This window comes from Anopheles stephensi, chromosome X, assembly GCF_013141755.1.
Source record: "Anopheles stephensi strain Indian chromosome X, UCI_ANSTEP_V1.0, whole genome shotgun sequence".
Taxonomy (NCBI): Eukaryota; Metazoa; Arthropoda; class Insecta; order Diptera; family Culicidae; genus Anopheles; species Anopheles stephensi.
Window position 1 is genome coordinate 6,139,979 of NC_050201.1, and position 24,057 is coordinate 6,164,035.

General features: G+C 49.4%; 4 protein-coding genes across 8 annotated transcripts; 2 read left to right on the forward strand and 2 right to left on the reverse strand.

Moving 5' to 3' along the window:
* Positions 1-1,298: 1,298 nt before the first annotated feature.
* Positions 1,299-5,408, forward strand: LOC118517501 (probable 2-oxoglutarate dehydrogenase E1 component DHKTD1 homolog, mitochondrial). Its single transcript, XM_036063713.1, has 7 exons — positions 1,299-1,781; positions 2,280-2,972; positions 3,028-3,443; positions 3,521-3,946; positions 4,021-4,447; positions 4,519-5,129; positions 5,201-5,408. The coding sequence occupies exons 1-7, from the start codon at positions 1,694-1,696 to the stop codon at positions 5,300-5,302; spliced, it is 2,763 nt and encodes a 920-aa protein (XP_035919606.1). The 5' UTR covers positions 1,299-1,693; the 3' UTR covers positions 5,303-5,408.
* On the reverse strand, positions 5,365-16,701 carry LOC118517502 (TBC domain-containing protein kinase-like protein). Of its 3 annotated transcripts, none has more exons than XM_036063715.1 (8): positions 16,467-16,701; positions 16,149-16,406; positions 9,491-9,635; positions 8,867-9,312; positions 8,048-8,807; positions 7,149-7,951; positions 6,790-7,061; positions 5,365-6,642 (listed from the first exon to the last, which is right to left on the reverse strand). In XM_036063715.1, the coding sequence occupies exons 4-8, from the start codon at positions 9,171-9,173 to the stop codon at positions 6,178-6,180; spliced, it is 2,607 nt and encodes an 868-aa protein (XP_035919608.1). In that variant the 5' UTR covers positions 9,174-9,312; positions 9,491-9,635; positions 16,149-16,406; positions 16,467-16,701; the 3' UTR covers positions 5,365-6,177. The 3 variants fall into 3 exon arrangements, with proteins under 3 accessions (XP_035919608.1, XP_035919609.1, XP_035919610.1); XM_036063716.1 differs by lacking the exons at positions 16,149-16,406; positions 16,467-16,701 and adding exons at positions 11,626-11,717; positions 11,845-11,968; XM_036063717.1 differs by lacking the exons at positions 16,149-16,406; positions 16,467-16,701 and adding an exon at positions 11,845-11,965.
* Positions 11,869-21,283, forward strand: LOC118517504 (protein white). Of its 3 annotated transcripts, none has more exons than XM_036063719.1 (5): positions 11,869-11,963; positions 14,098-14,281; positions 18,522-19,462; positions 19,534-19,867; positions 19,929-21,283. In XM_036063719.1, exons 2-5 carry the CDS (start codon positions 14,216-14,218, stop codon positions 20,673-20,675), a joined length of 2,088 nt encoding a protein of 695 aa, XP_035919612.1. In that variant the 5' UTR covers positions 11,869-11,963; positions 14,098-14,215; the 3' UTR covers positions 20,676-21,283. The 3 variants fall into 3 exon arrangements, with proteins under 3 accessions (XP_035919612.1, XP_035919614.1, XP_035919613.1); XM_036063721.1 differs by having other exon boundaries at positions 11,874-11,963; positions 14,067-14,281; positions 19,929-21,002; XM_036063720.1 differs by having other exon boundaries at positions 11,892-12,118; positions 19,929-20,974.
* LOC118517507 (activating signal cointegrator 1) lies at positions 21,001-23,577 on the reverse strand. The gene is made up of 4 exons (XM_036063729.1): positions 23,244-23,577; positions 22,217-23,186; positions 21,671-22,160; positions 21,001-21,595 (listed from the first exon to the last, which is right to left on the reverse strand). The coding sequence occupies exons 1-4, from the start codon at positions 23,309-23,311 to the stop codon at positions 21,513-21,515; spliced, it is 1,611 nt and encodes a 536-aa protein (XP_035919622.1). The 5' UTR covers positions 23,312-23,577; the 3' UTR covers positions 21,001-21,512.
* Between the last annotated feature and the right edge of the window lie 480 nt (positions 23,578-24,057).

Sequence of the window (24,057 nt, forward strand, 5' to 3'; positions counted from 1 at the left end):
TTCGAAAGGTAGATGCTCGGAAGGATTTATGACTCCGTATGTGTGGAAGGACAATGGAGGAGTCAGTCCGTAAAGTTCTTTTAGACCGTCCACACGGACAGAGGAGACGTGATAGTCCCAAACCGAGATGAAGTGAAGGCGTTGAATTCAATCGATTGGCAGACGAAGGCGCTGGACCGAGAGCGATATCGAGGATCTCATCATCGTGCAATAAATTAGACTCGCCAGGACTCTGGTGGACTGGTGATGTTATCAGAATGACACCCGGACGACCCATCCCGTAGAGTCCTTTTAGGCCCAAACCGGCTTTGATGCATCGAACGGGATAATGGATTAGCATAGAGTTCAACACTTTCACCTCAGGAATCTCTTCCTGACACAAGATGAGGTCAGCAGTAGACCTTCCATTACTGATTTTATCAGCAGCGGGGTAGTCAAGTGAAGTATGGGGCGATCCGGTGGCATAAGGGACAGCGGCGTCGGTCTTCACAAAACAGGACCGGGTTTCAAATCCTATCCAAGCCGCCTCCCCGTACGCAGGACTGACTACTTTGCTACGGATGAAATCAAGTCTCAGAAAGCCTGAAATGGCATGCAAAAGAAGAAGAAGGATACTCAAGCCCTCTGAACGAGGTAACAGCTTGGAAGGGATTAGGATTGGCCCCTTGTACCCCCTCTCCCTACTCTCTCTCTCTCTCTCTCTCATGCCGGCCATTTTTGGCCTACTAGACTAAACGATACCAGGTAGCTGTATAGTCAGTCCTCACTATCTCGCGTGGTGCTCAAACTCCAAACTGCGTCGGATGACTTTTGAATCGGAAATCTCTCAAGGCGAATAAGAGAAGAGGAAAAGTTATCAGCCGTGTCCTTCACCATACACGTGTGATAGTGTTAGTTGAAAACTACTAGCATGACGCTCACGATAACGCTGTTCAATTGCCAATTAATCGATCATAGGGGCGGCGGGGTGAATGATTGTCTGTTACGCTTATCTTGAACAAACAACCAGCGTCGACTAGTGCTGCCGTGGACAACGACAAGATGTCCTAGCAACGAAGTTGACATGTGAAGTTAGTTTCGCGAAATAATTTAATCGACGCTCATCGTTTCCATCGAGAAACGTGCTTCACTGTCCACCATATGTTGAATGTGCGTACCAAGCATGCAACACAGCCAAAGCTAGTTGCGCCGCGGACTTATCGCCCCGTAAGACACACACTGCGATGTGTGTAGCGAGATACACGCGCATACATAAGTACGCGCGAGCTAAGGGCGTCAACATGTTGCTACGCATACACCACTCCAACCGTACACACGCGTATGTCGCGACGGCGCAGTGTATCAGCGTCGGGCCTGATACGGCACCCGGAGCGTGTGTTGTCAGGAGCACCGTAATCTTGCGCAGTAGTGTTCGTTCGCCGGTTGCCTTTTTGGTGTGGCGAGCCTTCCGTACCTCCTCTGCACAGTGCATTGTAGCGCGTTCGTTGTGAGAGGCGCGTCCACAGCCACAGCCAGTCAGGGGATTCGACCTTCAGCACAGATCACTCATTGAAGCGATCGTCGTCATTCATTCACGTCGTTTTGCTGTGCGTGTAGTTGTGTTGCGTTGCTGGGTGCGTGGGTGTATGTGGAAGGATACGAGACGCGAGACAGGCGAGCACACATCCTTACGCGTGTTGTTTACAATCTGAAGATGCTGGGCCGCTTGCTACTGTCACGAGGATATCACAGCACGAAGGGCGTGTTCGGAAACCGGCCTAAGCCTCGCTCACGGTACGAAGGTAAGTTTCCAACACTGTTTTTAGCTTCAGGATGCTGCCGACCACACGATCAATGTGTTTTTCTAAGTGTGTTAACAACCACATGCCTCTTCAATCACCTGCTGCACAATAGACGTCAACTAGGAACCTTCTTCTATCACCGAAACCCCCGTCTAGCCAGTATCTCCCTGTGGAGGATGTTGTGTGTGTGTGTGTTCTTTTGCAAAGATCAGTTGCTGAGTGACTTTTGTTAAGCTCCTTATCGCAATAATGATGTCCACTTTGAGCCGTCCACTAGTTGAAGTATGTGGAGATTCCTCACCGTACCTGCGCGCATCCGTTGATAAGGTCTTGAAGATGGCCACGACGCTGCATTAGAAACAACCAACGCGCCTCGTCCCACCGTAGAACACATCGTCGCTTATCTTAGTGCAAATTGTTTTTCGCGTTCACTTTCTACGGCATTAAACTCATGATCCTGTCCCGCTTCTTGTCGTACCACCCTCCTTACCGAACCAGGCATCAGTGCAGCGGTGTTGGAAAAACGTAACGCGAACAGCAATGTGTACCGATGGGTTGAAGCTTACCGCACCCATGGACACCGTATCGCCACGATTGATCCGGTTAAATTCTATCCTGCCGAGGAGCAGAGCTTCACCCAGCTTCCGGAACTGCAATATGCACGGTACGGGCTTACCGCTGCCGATCGTATCGATCCAACCGGCTTGATCAATGTGCCACAGCAGCAGACGCGCACGATGGCTGAACTGGACCAGCTGCTCGCCCGGATGTATTGTGGCACGTGCAGCATCGAGCTGGGTTTCATCGAATCGGAGGAGGAACGGGAGTGGCTTGCCGCGCGGTACGAGCAACTGTTCCAGCAGGCACCGGCACCGAGCGAACGGCGCGAAATTGCCGAACTGATGCTCAAATCGCAAGCGTTCGATCAGTTCCTGGCGGTCAAGTTCCCGACGGTGAAACGGTACGGTGGTGAGGGTGCCGAGAGCATGATGGCATTCTACTGGGAGCTGTTCCGGTGTGCCGGGGAGGCCGACCTGACCAACCTCGTCATCGGTATGCCGCACCGTGGCAAGCTGAACGTGCTGACGACACTGTTCGGGACGCGGCCGGCAAAGATATTTAAAAAGTTTAAGGGCTATCCAGAGTTTCCCGCCGACGCACAGGCGATGTGCGATATTGCGAGCCATTTTCGTAAGTAGCCAGCTGCTGCATGCTTATTGCTCGGTTCTAATGGTCTCCTTCCCAGATACGTCAACGGATGTGACCGTCGGTGGTAAAACGTTTCATCTCAACATGCTCCACAATCCGTCCCATCTGGAAGCGGTAAATCCCGTGTCGATGGGTAAGGCACGGGCAAAGCAACTAGCCCACGCCGACGGTCCGTACGCTGTGCAGCAGGGTGCGGATGGGTACCACCGTTCGAGGGTGCTCAACGTGCAGGTGCACGGTGATGCTGCCTTTCCCGGGCAGGGCATCAACCAGGAGTGTCTGATGATGGCTAATGTGCCCCACTTCGAGGTGGAAGGTACGATCCATCTGATCGTGAACAATCAGGTCGGCTTTACGACACCGGCCGAACGAGGACGCAGCACCCGGTATGTGTCCGATCTGGCAAAAGCAATCATGGCACCGGTAGTACACGTTAATGCAGATGATCCGGAGGTAGGCAAAGAGGGATTCCCCGATATACACCATTAAGAGGAGCAAGCAATCAATTATCTCACCCAATTCTTTTGTAGGCTCTGGCTGGAGTGACAAAGATTGCGGTGGAATATCGGCAAAAGTTTGGCAAAGATTTCTTCATCGATCTGAACTGCTTCCGGCGCTGGGGCCACAACGAGTTGGACGATCCGACGATGACGAACCCACTGCTGTACAAGGTAATACACGCGCGCAAATCCATCCCGGACGTGTACGCCGAGAAGCTGATCGAAGCGGGCCTGTTCGATCGAGCCGACGTGGACGCCATCTCCAAGAGTCACCAGAACTACCTGACGGCGGAGCTGCAGGCGTACGAGCAGTACGAGCCGGAGCGTACGTACTTCGACAAACAGTGGAGCGGTTTGCGGCAACCGAGCGATGAGGTGACCGTGTGGAACACGGGCGTTGACTATCGGCTGCTCAGCCATATCGGCCGGGAGAGTGTTAAGCTTCCGGAAGGTTTCGTGAGTATTGTGGTTTGATTTTCACCCCCGCCCCGCTAGCTAGGTTTGTCGCTAATGCATTGTCGCACGTCCAGAATGTTCATCCGCATTTGCAGAAGATACACATTGACGCACGCCTGAAGCGTCTTGCCGAGGGTCAGCGGATCGATTGGGCAACGGCGGAAGCGCTAGCGATCGGTAGCCTGATGTACCAGGGCTGTAACGTGCGGCTCAGTGGTGAGGATGTGGGCCGGGGCACATTCTCCCAGCGGCACGCGATGCTCGTCGATCAACAGACGAACGAAATCTTCATCCCGCTGAACGCAATGGCGGCGGCGGCCGGCCCAAACACCGGACGGTTCGAGCTGGCAAACAGCATTCTCTCCGAGGAAGCCGTTCTCGGGTTCGAGTACGGCATGGCGATCGACAATCCCAACAATCTGATACTGTGGGAGGCACAGTTTGGTGATTTCTTCAACGGTGCACAAATCATCATCGATACCTTCCTGGTGAGCGGTGAAAGTAAGTGTCTGGACGGCTTTTTTTCTTTCGCTCCCGTTAGACTAACGTTTCGGTTGAACCCTCTCCGGCAGCTAAATGGATGATGTGCAACGGGCTCGTAATGCTGCTACCGCACGGTTACGATGGTGCCGCCTCGGAGCACAGCTCCTGCCGGATGGAACGCTTCTTGCAGATGACGGATTCGCGGGAAACCAGCCCGGACGGTGACACGGTCAACCTGCAGGTTGTGAATCCCTCCACGCCGGCCCAATACTTCCACGCACTGCGCCGTCAGATGATACGCAACTTCCGGAAGCCGCTGGTGGTGGTGGCACCGAAAACGTTACTCCGCCTGTCGGACTGTGTGTCACCGCACGGGGATTTCGCGCCCGGCACACACTTCCAACCGGTGCTGGGCGATCCTGAAGCGGGCGCACGCATCGATCCGAAGCGCGTACGGCGCGTCGTACTGTGCAGCGGCAAACACTACTACACGCTACAGGCCGAGCGGAAAACGCGGCAGGTGAGCGATGTCGCACTGGTGCGGTTAGAATCGCTCTGCCCATTCCCGGTGCAGGCGGTACGGGACGAGCTCGCCAAGTATCCGAACGCACGGGAGTACGTGTGGAGCCAGGAGGAGCACCGCAACATGGGCGCCTGGACGTTTGTGCAGCCACGCTTCGAAAATATGTGTGAAAGAAGGGTAAGTGGTAGAAGAGAAAAGAAAAAGCTAAAAAAAACCACACACAACCACACATACCTTTCCTTTTGTAGATTCAGTACCGTGGCCGGCCGGAAGCTGCTACCGTTGCCGTCGGTGTTAGCCAGTGGCATCTGAAGGAGGCTGAAGAAGTGATTAAAACCACCTTGTATTAAACGTTTCTCCTTCTCCTCCCTTTGCTCTGTAAACCTTCAAACACCATTGTCTCGTTTTTTTGTTTTAATTCAAATTTTAATAAGCTTTCATCCGCTCGAAACAAAATGGCGCCACCCTTGGTTTTTGTTTTGTTTACAAGAAATTGACTATTTTCAATGGTTTTTTTTGGTATTATTCGGTGAGTATCTGGTTAAGCATATCAGCAGCAGCAGCAGCAGCAGCACTGCATTGATTCTGTATAGAGTATTGTTTTCTTTAAATACTATTGCACATTGTCCACAATCTCCGTTTGGTGCTGATTTGCAGGTTATAGCTATATACCGGATGAGCGTAGTCAAGTCGGCAGTTACCTATATCTGTGTTGAGCTTGTTGAGTGAAAGGATAGCACTGGCTTACTGCTGAGCTTTGAGTGCACGGTGAAGTTGTCCGGCTCATTTTCGAGGCTAGGTTGGCGAAGGCTTTGTTTGCTATCTGGTAGCGATATCAATATTGCTATCGTTTAACGCTTTTACTACTGTGCTGCGGCCTAAAAACAAAAGCAAAACTGAGCAGGTCTATTATAAAGAGTCTTTTGCTAGCAAGTGATGTGTATGATTTACTCTCCTACTCAAACGTGTTGTTCGAGGTAGCGTAGGGTCAGGAAACATAATCATAGCTTCAATGCCGCGATGGGCAAATTCCTCCATCTCACCAGATATCAATAATGTTTAATCAATAATGGTTCAGATATATCCATCATGGTTCCATGATCCCCAAATAACGGGTTACGCAAGCTGGGACACGCTAACAAATGCATTTTTGAACCCCCGCCAAAGGTCCACCGCTCCCTCTAGCTATCGCCTAGGGTGGGCTTAAGGAATGCAGAAAAACCCCTCATTCAACAAATGATGTGATTGGTGTTAGATGTTTGGCGAGCGTATTGATGTAATCGAACGTTTGCAGCATCAGCTTGTCGTCCGTGCGGTAGATCGCTTCAAAGCCACGGTGCAGCACCGTCACGTACGGTACGTCACTGTCGACGAGAAACTTCGCAAACAGCATCGCATTTTCGTGCGACACACTGACGATGACGGTGATGGTGGGCTGGCGGCGCAGATACGCTTCCAGCCGAGGCACGTTTAGCGCATCGAGCCGTGGCTCCTTCAGCGAGACCGAGCTGAACGGTACGTTAATGCTGTTCTCGATCGCCGCCTTCCGGTAGTCGAGGCTGCTGCGTATGTCGAGTATGGCCGTACTGGCGGGACGATCGCGCAACAGTCGTATCAGATCGTACACGCTAATGCGTGGATGCAGCTCCGCCTGCACCTCACACAGATCGGTCTCGGTGTAGTTAAGGTCCTGCGGGCGGGGGGATTGCAAACAAAAATTGTGATTTACATTACCATACACTTACCACTAACGTGATTCGCAGTTACGATTGAAGCAACAAATCACAAGCGACACCACACTTATTACTATAAGTAAAATTTTCTTAAAACCACCTACAAACTCTTCTGGTCCTTCGTCGTGCAGGGCGTACTTCCGGTAGGTGATACTTTTCGGCGTAAACTGGTACATGCTTTCCGAATCGTTAACGCACGATTCAATCACAATGTCCGGCAGATCACTAAACAGCAGGATGCATTCGTTGAAGCCCGATTTGAGCAGTGTGCTTTTCAGCTGCTTCAGTATCGCGATGCCGATAAAGAGCGGATAGGAATTGTCGCCCAGTATCAGCTTGTCCCAGAGGTGAAATATCTTGTGCAACGGAAACACGTCTAAAAAGGAGAAAAGAGGCATGTTAGCAAGTTAAAGAAAGAATCTCCTACCCTCCACGGATCAGCACGGAGAAAGGGGATATTTACGGCTAAACATTGTTAAAAACCACGGTATCGCGTACAGCTCCGGTATGAAGTTGATGCCGTGCAGATGTTTGGCGAGTGCCGGCTCGTGAAAGAATATCAGCTGAAAGAACTTCACCAGATACTCCTTAATGATCGACGAATTGTCCTTCAGGAAGAACAGATGCAGATACTTCGGTATGAACTTGTACAGGCTAAGAAAGGCACGTTCCTCGTTGTTAAAGTTAAGGTACAGGAACGGTGCGGTCAACGAGTCCAACCCCTGCCAGTACACGTACTGCGGATGGGCCGACACCCACGCCTTCAGTAGGCGCTTTAGCTTGGAGTGCCCTTCCGGGGCGGACAGTAGCTCATTGTACTGGTGGCATCTCGGTATGTCAACCTCAATCTGCCGATCGGTGTGCGTCGGGCTGCACTTGTCCAACCGCTCGTACATCCCATTCTCCACCACGCCGAGCAGGCAGGCCCATACCTGACCCCGGAACAGGGGCGGTATATCTTTGGCGGCAAACGACCGTAACAGATCGTGCGTGTAGGGGTAACCCTGGAGCAGCGTGTTGAGCAGCACGATCCGATGAAACTGGTAGAGCATGTCCCGCTCGCGTATCACCAGCGGCAGGTCGGTTTTGAAGATGGGCGATTCGAGGTAGGCGTCCGTGCTGTAAATCAGCGGCAAGTAATCCTCCTCCGGAATGGCGGACAACCGTTCCAGCAGCGTGTTGAAGTTGAGGAAAATGATACGATTATCGTGCAGGAAGCTTTGACTCTTTGGCGGCGAGATAGACTTTCCATTCAGCATCACCAGGCTGGAAATCGATACGGGGGGGTGGAAAAAGAAAATCGGCATCAAACATCGTTTCCAACCTGCTTCTAGCGACAAGCGACTCATGCAAACAACTTACTTCGGTAGGGAAAGAATCGGTGCCTCACTCTTAATGAGACCTTCCTTTTTTAGCTCCTGCTGGACATCGCCACCGGCCAGCTGCCACAGATAGTACAGCTGGGCAAGGGTTAGATGCTTCTCGACCAACGTTAGTCCACCGGTGTCGTGCGTGGGCGTACTGCTAAGCCGCACAAAATCAAACACCGGATCCTCTAGCGCATCCTTCGCTAACGGGCGCTTCCTCGGTGAGATGGTTAGAAATGCTTCCACCATGCGCCGCAGCCCAGCGTCCATCGATTCGTACAGCTCTAGCCTGCCGTGTTCGCGGGCAATCTTCTCGAACACGTTCTGCGTGTTGACCAGGCTCAGCACCTTCCGTATGATCTGGGACAGCTTCAGCGACTCCCAGAACGTGCAGCAGAGGGCCAGCTCGGCCAGCATGATGCCCAAGCTCCACACATCGCTCTTCACGTTTTCCCGGCTGCCCAGCAGTACCTCGGGCGCAAGGTAGCGCACATTGCCGATCGGAAACGACACGTACCGGCCGCCGCACGTCATATGGTAAAGCCCGTAGTTGTACAGCTTTACGCCGAAATCGCGGCTCACCATCACGTTGCTTGGATCGAGATTGCGGCACACCAGTCCGCACCGATTAAGATGGGCCAGCGCACTCAACACCTGATACCCGATGCGCAGCAACGTTTCCTGCTTATTGTTCTCGCCGATGAACGTTTCCGACAGTGGACAGCCGACGTACTCCTGCACGATTATTGTCCGTTCTATGAGCAAAGGCAAATTTAATATCATTTACTTAATTGAACCCTGTCAGGCTACATACCATGCTTGCCCCGGATTGCATCGAGGTACGTGCACAGATTTTCGTGCCGCAGTGCATCGGATTTGAGCAGCTGTGCACGGCCAAAGATGCCGATCGAATTTGGCGTCAGCGGTAGCCCGTTCGTACCGCAACACTCATCGTTCGGGTGTGCCTTGGCAAAGAACGTTAGCACGGAGATGCGATAGTTCAGCTTCGATGGTGCCATCGGTACCACGGTACCACTTTCCACCGAACAGCCACGAAATATGCTGCCACTCTGGTACTCGGACGCGGTACGGCGCTCCGTCGAGGCGTTGGTAACTTTCATTCCAGCGCGAACCCTGCTTTTTGAAACTGCCAACACCCGAAGACAGCAGGAGGAGGTTCAGTTATGCCTGTTACAGAACGCGCTTGCCGGTGTACCGAATACGCCCCCCTTTCGGACAGATGTTGGCTCCTATGAGACGCTAAAAGCATAATCATAACACAACTTTTAATTCATTGTTTGTTAAAGTCATTATTGGTCTTCGGTGGTGATGCGCCGCCTCATACACTGTGCACAGCAGGAGGATTGCGATGTTTATCACAGATTATGTTATGATTGTTTCATGTTTCCATGGAATTAGGTTTGAAAACAATACTTACAGTCAGTTCTTTCACCCCAACATCGACGAACCGTATTGTGTTGTGCCTGATGAACCCAATAAGCCCGAAGATAATACAGACAGCTGACAGTGTTGACAGCAAGTTTGCCATTGTTTGGCCCCGTACCAAGCGAATGCAGGGTTTCCTGGAAGAGGAGAAAATGCTTTAAATGATTTCATAATGGTGTACAAAAAAAAAGTTTTAATTAAAATCATTCCTTCCCGGCTAGGTGCAATTAGTGGCATTATTTACAAATTAAGTACTAATTCATTTCATGATAACATTTAATTGTTTTTTTTTTAGTTTATCACTTACTCCTCAAGTGCTTTAATACTTTCCGATAATATTATGAATTTGAATCGTTAAAAGTGATGAGGCGATGGGACAGCATTTAGTTACTGAACTCACTGCAGATTATAAATCGTAATCATCGTGTAGATAAGATTTTCGAAATATGATAATCTTTTCAGTTACGTTTTCCAAATCATATGGCACGCATGACTTCTTCTTCTTTGTTTGCCTCTACAACCGGAAGAGATCTTGGCCTACCATTACTGGATATCTTTACTTGATTACACCCGAAGCCGGATAGTCAGTCCCGCTTACGGGAAGATGGTCCGGAAGGAGGTTTGAGACCCCCTTCCTACCGTCTTAGGACTGATGCCGCTACCGCCACTACCATCGGAATACTCATCCCGATAACATAACATACCGCAGGGATAACAAACGAGCACGAAATATTCATACAGCAACAAATGAAGGTAATGTGAGCTTCTCGGTATTGCTTCACATTCCCCTTTAGCGTTCCTTTTCAATAAAATTCTTTTTTTAAGGCAATGTTTTGGACAAAACTCTAGCCTGAAAGTTTAAAAAAAACATTCACACTTTTTTTCCTATACAGATCAATTCATAATTTCAATGCTCAAACAACTATTTGCAAACAAAAAAAAAAGCTTTCGCCGGTTTAAACAATAACCATTCACCATCGATTATCAAACACTCCATCTCGATTGTTAGCAAAGCGGTAAAATCGCAAAGCACTGCGATAAAACAAAGGAAATAATTCGCACGTGGTCCTCCCAGCCGTAATTAAGACATTTTTTCCATACGTAACGCTTCAATGTCGGAGGTTTTGATAAACATTCATTCAACTTTGAAAAAAAAATAGTGAGTTTAAACACAACGCTCCGACAATCCGACTGGCGAAAGGATTTCGCTACGGTTTACAATTGGAGAACCTACGGAACGGCCTGTCGAGCGTATTGTATCAAAACCTTGAATAACGTCAACAGCTTTAACATACACGCTAGCGTTTGCTATCGTTATACACAATCCGCTACACGCTTCCAGTACCGCTCTAGATGTAAAAGAATTATCAAAATTGCGACAACGTTTCGATTTCTAACTGTGTTTTTTTTGCTCCCCATAAAATAATTGCAACTTTCTAGCCGTGCGTTTTTTTTTTTTTTTGTTGAGCTGCACGACGCACGTTTGATTGCGCTACCGAGTACACTGTTTTGATTACAGACGCTCTGGTCCGTTGCGGTGCTGAATATAATTTCCTGAATGGCATCAGTGTACGATCAGTAGCGAGAATTAATTTAATCCTCGTCTTTTTTTGCGATCGCATTCCGTACCACCTTATCAGACGGATTGTCGCATAGAAACCGCCGTCTTGAGCTACGACAAGAAGCGGGCGTAAAGCTAACGCGTGATTTGCGAAATTACAACATTTTTGTCGTACTCTTGTAAAGACAAAAAAAAAATCGTTTGATGTTTCGTATGTGATGATATCCCTTTTTTCAATACAAACATCACTTTTCTTTTTCTCACTGAAGCTCTGTCAAGATCAGGTTCATCAAACCGTTTCGTAAAGAAAAGATAAATAAATAAAATTAACAAAAATAAATAGAAGTAAAAATACTATCAACGAGGTTAATAGCTTTCAACTCGATAAAAAAACCCCTTTCCTTCACACGCATACCATGTAATAAACCAATGCCACTAAGGTATCTACTACTGCACTACATCTACTTCTGCATGCCTAAGTAAGCATTCCTTCCTAAACGTTCCTCTAGTATTGGTAAAAGGACGCCCAGTGTCGGATAATCATCATCGCGATCATGCCAACGAACCTTCTGCTCCTATACCATCCTCCATCTGATAACAGCAGTCAACGAGTGGCCTGCGTTGTGCGGGACAGGGAATCTGAATCGTGACGTCGAAGCTGAAAAGGGGCAGACAAGGCACAGGATGGGATATGTGCGTCTCTTCTACTCCGAGCCGCATCGCTGGCCTGGGTAAGAAGCACCGCATGTGTGCGTGCACAACCACATACATATGGACGTACGTACCGAGTTCATTTTCCTACCCGTAGCAGTGGTTCGGCAGCATTCATTCCAGTTCGATCGTTGCTCGGAGCCAGTAGCAAAGTTGCTGTGAACCTGGTGGTGCCGCGCCGTGTGTCTTCGATGTGAGTAGCCCCACGGGCCGGAACCTCCCAAAGTTCTGTACGAATTGTTTACAGGCCCGTGTGTGTGTTTGGTGGTGGGATAAGTGTTGCGAACAATTTTCCACATTTTTCCAACGATCCATTGGATCTTTATCAATCTAGAAGCGAAGAGAAAGGTGATGCATTTCTGTGTGTGAAAGTGAAGTGTGTGCTTGTGTGTGTTTAATGAAGTCACGAACTTTTCTTTAGTAGTAAACCGTCGGGTTCGGTACCTGCATACTAGCCGGTGCCGAAAATAGTATGCGAAGCAATCCCGTCAAACGTCACAATCAAACGCCATTTTGTACCCACATCGACACATCTCGTCCTTTTCCTTAACATTATATGGGATATGCGGATTGTTCAGATAGTTTGCAACACTCCCGATCAACCTTAAGGGCGATGAAAGAAGCTGACACACACACCCACACATCTAGTCCTAACCCGCAATTTCCCGTCCATTTTCCCGCACCATCGGTAAAAACGATGCTGAACTACGATCCTCGCCTTGGAGTTTTCCCCCCTTTTCAAGATAACTGGCCTATACTACCGAAACTATCGCCACAGAATCTACAGACTTGATTGTTTTGTGCACCTGAGGAAGCCGTAGATCAGGCGCGGATTGGTAGATTTTCCACAACAACAACAACAAAAATGGTGCAACCCGTAAGAAAATACGCCAAACGGACCGCAGCACAAATGAAGCCGGTCAGGCTGATGAAGCCAATCGGATTAGTGTTTTGTCGCGGTGCACAACACCGAACCTGTAAACGGATACCCGGCATATATATATACATGCATATCGCCTGCCAGGTTATGTTTCCCATATATGCATTCCCGGAACGCCGGCCGGTTTTTTTGTTTTCCTGTTTGGCTTAATGAAGCGCGGCATTTTCCAACCGAAACGCGTGCCCGGGTTTGCGGGTGGGGCAATTACTTATATGTATTCTTGCAGTTTTCTGGACGTCCGATAATTACTTTCAGTCCGTGGGGCAGTGCTTGAGGCGATAACGATGCACCGGTCTTTATTCGGCAGACAGGACCGGGGTTCAACTCCCATCCGGACCGTGTCCCCCATTAGTTGGGACTAACTATCCAACTTACGCGATATCATTAAGTCTAGTAAGCCAGTTATGGTAGACATATGACCTAAAAGGAGGTCGTTAAGCGACAGCGAATCCTATATTCTTAAATTTTCCTAGCTAGAAGTGATTCTAGAAACAATGGTAGAGAAAGCCAAGTTCTTGCTTCATGATGTTATTAAATGGATGGACACAAATCTAAATCCTAATCACACAGCTATTGAAATGAGCTGACTCGCAGCAAGAGTAGTTAAATTAGGAGCATCGTTAACGTCCCGACGATCGCTTCTAATGGAGCGACAAGAACCACGGCAAGAAAAAATCTCTTTGGCTGATTATGAAAAACCAGGAGGAACGTTATTACAAAGATTGCTTCCAAGCATCCCAGCAGCACACATTCATCTGCATCACAGATCCACAGTTTTTGTTGTTGTCACTTCATGTACAAGCCACTTTTTGTCACTCCTCGAGTCATATAGCTCAGCCCACCCCAAATTAATCGATTGTGGGGAAGAGATGTACCAGCCCCAAACCCAAAAAAGTGAGGTTAAGCTAAAGGTCGTCCGTTCGGAATGGAACTGCGGTCCGATGGTCCATAGCAAGTTGTGAAATGGGACCGGAAATCGGAAGCTAGCGATGATGAAATACTGTGCCGTGAAGGGTTTTCATCACATGAAGTTAAAAAGGGTGGGAAATATCTAACAGCATGTCCTGTGAAAGCTCTCCAGCATAGGTAGTTAGACATCTCGCGCCTTGACGAACATTTTTTGTGTTGAGGTAGTACAAAAAAAAAACCCCGCCGTCCAGTGCGCGCATCAATTAAGCCCGGCGTAGAAAGACTCGCAGAACATCAGAACATGTGCTCATTAGGGGTGAGGAAGAATGCGCATTAGCCCGGTTGCTGATAGTCGAGAGTGAATTTTTCAGACGGATGAAATTCGGGGATCGTTCTTACAGGAGGGGAGAATGGTAAGATGTGAATTTGCAGATAATCTAACTTCAGTCCTCTCGTTTGTCTTCTTTCTACGGCACAGGATCTACAGCAACTGACACGCACTACTGTTTAGCATTGTCCAGAGGAGAGTACGCAACGCAACTAGCAAGCAAGTCGCGATATACGGAAATACCGAACCTCGGCACCCTACACGCACGATGACGATCAACACCGACGACCAGTATGGTGATGGGGAATCGAAAACAACTCTCAGCTCCAGTCGGGTAAGTCGTCAAATATCATCGTAGGAATAAGAAATGATGGCCTGAGAAGAGATCAGAGGCGGAAGTGTTTGTTGCAGACGGCTTAACGAAACCTTTGGACGATCGCACAGGATCTGGTAGGGTCCCCGCCCGGTTGTTGCCTGTGCGGGAATTTGCAGCGTATCAAGCAGGGACGATTGCGTACTTCGGTAAGCTGCGCAGCAGCTCTTATGAACCAATAAGTTGAGGATGAGTCGGCACAACTTAGCACAAAAACAAGGGCGCCGGCGTCCATGAACCAGTTTGATGGAACCACGAAGCAAATGGAATCTCCGTCTATCGTTGTCTTCTCCTCCACTTTCTTGTGGGAAAGGACATGGATCATGGAGCGCGTGCTGTGATAATGAGCAAGCGATGCAGAGCGAACGGTGGACGAATGTATTGGCTGGTTAGAGCACAGCTTGTTGATGTTTTATCGGGCTACATGTAGTACAGACCTGTAGTTGTCTGAAGGAAAACAAATATGGATTTCACTTTCCGCGATGGCGTCAATGGGATAATGAAGCCCGATAACAATCATTGGAAGTTACCAAGCCGACGGTGTATTAACGAAGGAAGGAGAACAATCCCGACGGTGGGCTACGCCTTATTGAGTGTGTACAAGATCCGGTGTAAGGTGACACCCGATATTGCTGCTGCCCGGACCATAACCTCAACTAACGCACCAAGTGTTAGATGTAGGTTAGGGTTGCACGGGTGTCTAATGGTGGTTAGTGTGTTGACTAACGCATGAATGTGTCTGCCGCCTTTCCCGCTCCTGAACGGACTTCTCTCTTAATCGGCCGCTATTAGGTAGCCGCCTGAAGGGTGTTAAGCAGGAAGCGGCGTCAGACTGTCGGTAATGCGAACTCTAATTAATTTGGAATTGCTCTGCTGATTCTTCTGCCTCGTACTGGACCCTCTTGTTCGATGAACCATGCCCAAGTGCCTAGTGCACCGTGACGAACAACACAGCTTCTTAATGTTGGTTCAGGGTCCATGATAAGGCCTAGCAGCCCCCCCCCCTTCGTAATCACAATGTAGCGCACACTGACAAATCGGCTCAATGATCGTTTCTTATCATCATTCCACAGGCATCGATCGCCATTGGGTGAAAATTTAACTAAAGGGATGTGGATTTCAGAGGCGTGGATTGATGAATTTGGTGTAGACTACAATGTTTCCAGGTTGGCTGTGTAGCACATTAGATCCCATTTCAGTACGTTAGCAAACTGTTATGAAATAATTAAACAGAGGCTTCGAGACACGTCCCCCCCTCTTGGTAGGGTTTACCACGTTCCCGCGCGCTTGCATTGATTCAATCCGCACTACTTCGAGAGGCGTGTGTAATGCAATGGAAGCAGTACAACGTCGGAAAACGGCTGCGCGCGGTGAGGGATCTAATTTCACTACGTACCAACAACTACGCTGGACGGGTTGTTGTGGGCGCAGTTCCGGACTGTGTTAAGCCCAAACAGCCGTCTCTTACGTTTCCTTCCTTCACATCAACAAACAAAAAAATACGTCGCCCAAGAGTACCGCAACTCGTAGACACGACACAAACAGGTAGCATATTCACTGTACCCATGTCATTGGAAGTTTGGGGAGGTTGAGAACAGACCAGTTACCTGCGTCCCGGTCGGTGCATGTTTTTTGAGGGGGGGGAAGTTGTAGGTTTTCCTCTCACGACCACCGTCCAACATCGCCCGGCCATGATCATGATCGGAAACGCATCGAGGCAACTACCAAACCGTGGCGCTGGCATACGGGGAGTTGCTCAAAAACCGGCTAAGGACCTTTGTTTGAAGGTCCATCGTTGTTGAAAATAATTCGATTCGATGGAAAGTACCTGTACAAAACCACACATCATGTCCCAAAGTCTTTTCGGAATTTGCGAAAACAAAACAAAAACCGCTTTTTGGAGACGAGTACGCGTCCGTGTGAAACGTTCAACTGTCCTTCCATACCAATTCAGCTCGAACCGCAATCCACAGATGTACGCTCCGTCATGTGGAGAAAAACTACCCTGGTTCGCCCCGGTTATTTTGTCGAGCGTCTGCGTCCGATTCGTTTTGCGGTTTTTGGTGCTCCCGTTCCCACTCTCGGGCTGCGAAAGAGATGGTAGTTTCAGCATTTGTTCAGTGCTGTTTCGTTTTGCAAAACTTACCAGAGCAAGCTAACTCGGACCCGCTGTCAACACTCGCTCGCTACCGGCTTAAAGCCCACCGAACTGTCAGCTACTCCCGCACTGCCAGTGTTGGATGTGCCGCCATTTACCGAACTGTTGTTTCAACCCCGTGCGTAGCTGTGTGTACTTGAAGTTTTAACGCAATTAGTAACCCCGATCAGACTCAAACGAAACATGCGGCATTGATGTACAGCCTGTCTCCGATATCATGGTAAACTAACCGCACCACTAAGGTTTGAAGTGTGCGACAAACATAGGCACCAAAGCATAGTTGAAATCCGGTGCTGTCAGAGTCACAATCGCAACCACAACCTGACCGTTTCTTCGTTTACTATCCAACTGTGTGTTATCATTAAGTCTTACTTACTTACTTACTTATCAGGCGCTACAACCGCTTTACGGTCGTCCGGCGTCATTCTCATGACGGGACCAGCCCACCGGAGCCTGGCGAGTCTAATTCGCTGCACGATGGTAAGATCATCATACAGCTCGTAGAGCTCGTCAGTCATACAGCTCGTAGAGCTCGTAGAGCGTAAATCAGTGTTTGTTAGCAGGGCCGCTGGTGATGCCACCATCATTTTGGTTTTTGCCTCGTTAATCTCCAATCCGAGGTTCTGTTCCGCACGCTCGATACTTTGATAAGCTTCCGCTTCATAGAAGAGCCTCAAACCAATGATGTCTATGTCATCAGCGTATGCCAGGATCTGGATTGACTTACAGAAGATGGTCCCCGAAGTTTCCACCTCCGAGTCACGGATGGTCCTCTCGCTAGCGCCAGATTGAAAAGGAGACAGACAAGCCCATCTCCCTGGCAAAGGACTCTGAGATTTTTCCATCCACCTTCACCTGGCATGTGACGTTGGCCATTCTTACAAGCCTTAGGGATTCCAAAAGAGCTCATTGCGTCGTACAGTTTTACCCTGGCTATGCTGTCATATGCGGCTGTAAAATCAATGAAGAGATGGTAGGAGTGGAGCTGCTGCTCCGGCATCTTCTCCAAGATTTGCCGCATCATGAAGATCTCGTAGGTGATTGATTTTCCGTTTCGGAATCCTCTCTGATAGTTTCCGACTATCTATTCGACGAATGGGACAAGTCGATCATTAAGTCTAAGTAAGCCAAAAATGGCAGACATGACCCAAGAGAGGTCGTTAGAGCAAAGAAGAAGAAGAGGACATATTAAGTAAATAATTGAGTCACTTATACCCATGACTAGCCAGTTTCAGTGGCATACATCGATGGATATCTCTGTCTCTCTCTCTCTCTTCTACTCAAAACTATCTGTTCTAAGCTGATAAGTCCTCCATTTAAATCGCGCCCGCCTATCTTCTGAGAGCAGCCCCCATCATCAATCTCAGAAATATTCTAGAGATTTAAGGGATGAAAAACCTTGATAATGGAATTGGAATTTCTTACGAATGGAGTTTGTGAAACATTCAAAGGCCTGTACAACCTGATAAGGCAGGCGGCCAGGGCCTAGGGCTAGTAGTGAGAGTTCCTGATAACTGGCGGTCCTATTGTTTCTTTTTCTTCTTTCTCTTCCTTTTTCTGTTTGCAAACATTTTGTCAACCATACACTGACCGGTCGTCTCATTCATGAATCCATCCTGGAAATCGTAGCGCGAGATCTACGAATGCACATGGAGATTAAGCTGTGAATCGAGAAATTACGACTTTCCCATCACATCTTACGTAATGTTTTTCTTTGGTTAAGGTTTACTGTACAATTGTTGTCTATCTTGTGTCCCGCGGGAGTAAATACTTGCTTCATGCTGCGCTTGTTCTGGAACCAGAGCCCTAGTTGTTCGTTACTTCGCTCGTGTAGACGATGCTGCTCTGCCTCCACAAACCGTTGGACACATGTCGCTTGTGCGATACGCTAACATTCCTGCTTTCCTGGGTAGTGGAAGGATACCGTCGTTAATCCAATGGTGGCTTGTTGAGTTAGGAGTAGTAACATTGAGAGGTTAAACGTTATGGTTCCTAAATCCCATGCTGCGGTAATAGTAATTTGTTGCTTCGGTCTACTTTTAGCGCTACAGTAGCAGCAGCTACCAGGACCAGATGGACGATGCGCTCAGCACGACGCTAACGAACGACAAGGCAACACTGATACAGGTGTGGAAACCGAAGAGTTACGGGTCGGTCAAGGGTCAGATACCGCAGCAGGACCGACTCACCTACACCTGGAAGGAGATCGACGTGTTCGGCGAGGCGCCCTCGGACGGGAAGTCACGCGAACCACTGTGCACGCGGCTGCGCAACTGCTGTACCCGCCAGCGCAAAGATTTCAATCCCCGCAAGCACCTGCTGAAGAATGTGACGGGAGTCGCCCGGAGCGGCGAGCTGCTCGCGGTGATGGGTAGCTCCGGTGCCGGTAAGACCACCCTGCTGAATGCGCTCGCCTTCCGTTCACCGCCGGGCGTGAAGATATCGCCGAATGCGGTCCGCGCGCTGAACGGTGTGCCGGTGAATGCGGAACAGTTGCGTGCCCGGTGCGCTTACGTGCAGCAGGACGATCTGTTCATCCCGTCGCTGACGACGCGCGAGCATCTGCTGTTTCAGGCTATGCTGCGCATGGGGCGCGATGTACCGGCCAGTGTGAAGCAGCACCGTGTGCAGGAGGTGCTGCAGGAGCTGTCGTTGGTGAAGTGTGCCGACACCATCATTGGGGCGCCCGGTCGCATCAAGGGTTTGTCCGGTGGGGAGCGCAAGCGTCTGGCGTTCGCATCGGAAACGCTGACCGATCCGCATTTGCTGCTGTGCGACGAACCGACGTCCGGGCTCGACTCGTTTATGGCCCACAGTGTGCTGCAGGTGTTGAAGGGTATGGCGATGAAGGGTAAAACCATCATCCTCACCATCCACCAACCGTCGTCGGAGCTGTACTGCCTGTTCGACAAGATACTGCTGGTGGCGGAGGGTCGTGTAGCGTTTCTCGGATCGCCCTACCAGTCGGCGGAGTTTTTCTCTCAGTAAGTAATGGACAACTGTTTTCCCTCTACAGCAGGTTATCCACTAACCTATTCGTCCCGACTACTCGCAGGCTAGGAATACCCTGTCCGCCCAACTACAACCCGGCCGATTTCTACGTACAGATGCTGGCGATCGCACCGGCGAAGGAAGCCGAGTGTCGCGATATGATCAAGAAGATCTGTGACTCGTTCGCGGTCAGCCCGATTGCGCGGGAAGTACTCGAGACGGCATCGGTGACGGGCAAGGGCATGGATGAGCCGTACCTGCTGCAGCCGATGGAGGGAGTCGGTAGCACCGGGTATCGTTCCAGCTGGTGGACACAGTTCTACTGCATTCTGTGGCGTTCATGGCTGAGTGTTCTGAAGGATCCGATGCTGGTGAAAGTACGCCTGCTGCAGACAGCGGTAAGTCGTGCCGAGCTTTACACCGCGATGGCATGCTGACTTTCGAATCGTTTCCCCACAGATGGTTGCAACGCTGATCGGTTCGATCTACTTCGGCCAGGTGCTGGATCAGGACGGTGTGATGAATATCAACGGTTCCCTCTTCCTCTTCCTCACCAACATGACCTTCCAGAACGTGTTCGCCGTGATCAACGTGTTTTCCGCCGAGCTGCCAGTGTTTTTGCGCGAAAAGCGTTCCCGGCTGTACCGCGTCGACACCTACTTCCTGGGCAAAACGATCGCTGAGCTGCCCCTCTTCATCGCGGTACCGTTCGTCTTCACCTCGATCACGTACCCGATGATTGGGTTGCGTGCCGGTGCGTCCCACTATTTCATCACCCTGTTCGTGGTGACGCTCGTGGCGAATGTGTCCACCTCGTTCGGGTACCTGATATCCTGCGCCAGCTCCTCCATCTCGATGGCCCTGTCGGTCGGGCCGCCGGTCGTCATTCCGTTCCTGATCTTCGGTGGATTCTTCCTCAACTCGGCCTCGGTACCGGCGTACTTCAAGTATCTCTCCTACCTGTCCTGGTTCCGGTACGCCAACGAGGCGCTGCTGATCAACCAGTGGAGCACGGTGGTCGATGGGGAGATTGCGTGCACACGCACCAACGTCACCTGTCCCCGGTCGGGCGAGATCATACTCGAGACGTTCAACTTCCGCGTGGAAGACTTTGCGCTCGACATTGCCTGCCTGTTTGCGCTGATCGTCCTGTTCCGGCTCGGTGCGCTCTTCTGTCTATGGTTGCGTTCGCGCAGCAAAGAGTAAGAAGGATTGGGGTTATGTTTGTTTTTTTCTCTCTCTCTCTTTCTCTCTCCGAGTTGTTCTCCGAGGCAACTTGTTTTGTATTTCAGATGTGTTTGTTTTTCTTAATTTTTGTTACTTTTGTCTACCTTTGCATATGTTCTGTTTTTGTTCTTCTACGGTTAAGTAACTTAACGCAAATGCGTAGGACAACAAGGCCCGCAACAAGGCGTTATGGCGTTTAAGACAGAGAGAGAGATATACATATACATACACATTAATACACACATATAGCGAATTTGCAAGTTGGCCTAGTTACCGAACCGAAGATTAAGTAGTTTGTGTCAAGTATTTTTTTGTTTTTTTTTTCGTTTTCCTCACTCCAATTACGTTGTTTGCTGCTTGTCGGAAGATTCTTCTCCACCTGGAATCTCCTTATCCTTAATTTTCTCGCAACCATGATTGTGTGCCACCTTGGCGCGACACACGATGCTCGTAAGTCTCTGCTGCCTCTCTGTCTGCCCGCGGTCAGCTATGGTGTTCTTTTAAATGTAGAAATATTATGACAAGTGACGAGCAAGCGATAAGAATAGTAATAGTAGTAATAAACGATAACATTAATATAAAAATGATTCTAATCTGTGAGCACTTTAAGCACTTTATTATTTAGGCAACATGGCCGGGTGGTCGCTAAGGTCCGGAAGATCGGAAACACAGTATCGTCGAGCAATTTCCAAATCCGAATTAGGATTTCACCAATACACCGAACGAAATTGCACTCAATCCCTTCAAAGCGAGCGCCCACGTGTAATAGACCATAACGGCCAAATTGAATTTGAATACCAGAGCTGCGAACGTTGCTCAACCATCCAGCTGTTTGTTCTGTTTCGCTAACCGCTGTAGCGCTTTAACGGCGGCCTGATGTATTTTGGAATCCAGCATATCTAAAACCGCAAATGAAAAAACGCATTAGGAACGAACATGCCGCAACAGGAGCATTATTGACGCGAACAGCTTACATATCTTGTGATCACCCTTGACCGGGAATCGTATCGGTAGTTCCTGCGGTTCCTCACACACAAATACGAACGGGCTGTCCGATTCGCCGTGCGGGTGTTGCTTGCGGTATTCCTCCTGCGGCAAGCAATCCTGCACCGAAACGCAACCGAGCAAACATCCGGACGGGTACTGGGTAGGAAACTGGATCGTGTCGTCCTCGTACAGCTTGCGGTAGAAATGTTCCAGCTCTCGCACCGTATCCGGACAGGCCGGTTTCGCCGTGGCTGCGATCCACAGCCTACCGCGATGCGACGAGTACCAGGTACGACCCTCGTGCCGCTTAATGCCGGCCACCAGCAGCGAGGCCCACGGTTGGTGCATCGACAAGCAGTGACGCATGTCGGACATTTCGAGAAACTCTTTATCTTGCACGCGCGAGTAAACACCGTCGTAACCGGAAGCGGGGCGCAACCCACTCGACGCAAGCGGTCCGGCAGTGCTGTCAATAAACTGAAGTATAGAATTTTATAGTAAAATAATATTGACCGACGTGTTTCGCAACATACCGTTGGTGCAGGTCCGCACAGTGTCGGATGTACATCGTCGCTATCGTGCGCAATCCAGCCGGGGTCATCATTTTCCTTGCCCCGTTCCGTTTGCGGTGCGTCCACCAACGACGCCTGGCGAAAGATTTCCTCCATATCTTCCGTCGACAGTACCGCTTCGTCCAGCACCTGCCGGCCAGCGAAATCGAGTGTCACCTTGCGGGCGAGCCTGCTGGCATGCCGCTTCTCGCGCAACTCTTCCTCCAGCTGGGCCAGCTTCCTGCGCTCCGCGTCCGACAGCCATATCGAGTGTGTTTTAAAATAGTCCGCCTCGTCATCGATCACCGTGGTGCGCTTTTCACTGTTTCGATCGTACTCCAGCAAACGGTTCCGCATCGCCAATGCTTCCTCCCATCCAGCCGGCCGGTTCTGTTCCATCAGGCTGCGGCGCAGACTGTCACCCTTCCGGGAGGAGCTTTCGATCGTGCGCTGCTCGTGCTCGGTACAGACGAGACTGCCGCAGAACAGGCACGGCCCGCTGCCCTCCTGCTCGCACACGATCCGGCCACAGTGTATGCAGTTGTTCACTAACCGATGCTTTGACGCCTGGCAATCGCAGCGATGGCGTCCCTTCAGCAGCACCACATCCGCCAACTCACCATCCTGGCCGTACAGGTTCACGTACTTGGTTTTCTTCTTGCCGGACTCTTGGCCGGACGATCGTTTAGCCGTCGGCGATACGATGGCGGCCGGAATGATTGTTTTGGATGATTCGGTTTGCTGCTGTTGCTTGGCGGAAGCTTGTTTGCCCTTGCCGGTTGTTGGCGGCCCTTGGGCGGCTGCCTTCGTATTTACTGCCTCCGGTGCGGTGGCATGACCAAGCTTAATTTTCAGCTCGCGCATAAACGCCGTATGCTGTGGATTGTTGTAATCTAGCAGTGTGCGGAAGTAGCCATCGATCTCGTCCGCCGTTTGGATGGTGTAGATGTAGCTACAAGGAAGAGGTATGTTATGTTCCGCTGTTCGCCCATAGCAATGGTTAACTTACGCAATTAATTCTTTCGGTATATCGAACTGCAGGCATTTGGACAGTTCCTCTTTAATCCACTGATTCATGTTGGCTTCCGCTCTAAATTAAACACACAAACACACACACACACTGTTTTCGCAACGTATCGCAATCAACACACAGCTGATTTGACTGGCTTGATTCACTTGACAACCGGCGGCTAAGGAGTACAATAGGCCCACAAGTTGTACCGGGGCGCAACTGTATGCAAGGTGTGTGAAAGTTCACGGTGACATGTGTGCATGAGTATTTAAGAAATAAGGGTAATATTTTTAATTTAATTTTTTACCTTTAATAACAATAATTGGCTAAACTCTGAATAGATGCCCCCCCCACTCACGGCACTCACTTTTCGCTACTGAGTTACCTTAAATTTAGGTAAAAATTAAGCAAAAATGTGAGAAATCGTTGTAATAGTTATTTATAATAATTAAAAATAATAAATTAATAAATACTTATAGTAAAAAGTCTGAAAAATATACCCTTTTGGGTAACTCAGTGGCAAAAATGAGTGTCCGTGAGTGGGGGGGGGCATCTATTCAGACTTTAGCCTATTTTTTTACCATTTATAACAATAATTGGCTATTGTCTGAATAGATGCCCCCCACTCACGGCACTCACTTTACGCTACTGAGTTACCTAAAAGTGTATATTTTTTTACTTTGTACTGTAAGAATTTATTTATTTATTAATTATTTATTATTTTTGATTATTATAAATAATGGCTAAAGTCTGAATAGATGCCCCCCACTCACGACACTCACTTTTCGCTACTGAGTTACCTTAAATGTAG

Coding starts and splice junctions, on each gene's coding strand:
- LOC118517501 (XM_036063713.1), top strand. CDS start 1,694: ATGCTGGGCCGCTTGCTACTGTCACGAGGATATCACAGCACGAAGGGC. Junction 1,782..2,279: donor GCCTCGCTCACGGTACGAAG/GTAAGTTTCCAA, acceptor TTACCGAACCAG/GCATCAGTGCAGCGGTGTTG. Junction 2,973..3,027: donor CGATATTGCGAGCCATTTTC/GTAAGTAGCCAG, acceptor TCTCCTTCCCAG/ATACGTCAACGGATGTGACC.
- LOC118517507 (XM_036063729.1), bottom strand. CDS start 23,311: ATGAATCAGTGGATTAAAGAGGAACTGTCCAAATGCCTGCAGTTCGAT. Junction 23,187..23,243: donor ATACCGAAAGAATTAATTGC/GTAAGTTAACCA, acceptor TCTTCCTTGTAG/CTACATCTACACCATCCAAA. Junction 21,596..21,670: donor CAAGGGTGATCACAAGATAT/GTAAGCTGTTCG, acceptor TTGCGGTTTTAG/ATATGCTGGATTCCAAAATA.
- LOC118517502 (XM_036063715.1), bottom strand. CDS start 9,173: ATGAAAGTTACCAACGCCTCGACGGAGCGCCGTACCGCGTCCGAGTAC. Junction 7,062..7,148: donor GTTTTTAACAATGTTTAGCC/GTAAATATCCCC, acceptor TCTCCTTTTTAG/ACGTGTTTCCGTTGCACAAG. Junction 6,643..6,789: donor ACGAAGGACCAGAAGAGTTT/GTAGGTGGTTTT, acceptor CCCCGCCCGCAG/GACCTTAACTACACCGAGAC.
- LOC118517504 (XM_036063719.1), top strand. CDS start 14,216: ATGACGATCAACACCGACGACCAGTATGGTGATGGGGAATCGAAAACA. Junction 14,282..18,521: donor CAACTCTCAGCTCCAGTCGG/GTAAGTCGTCAA, acceptor GTCTACTTTTAG/CGCTACAGTAGCAGCAGCTA. Junction 19,463..19,533: donor TCGGCGGAGTTTTTCTCTCA/GTAAGTAATGGA, acceptor GACTACTCGCAG/GCTAGGAATACCCTGTCCGC.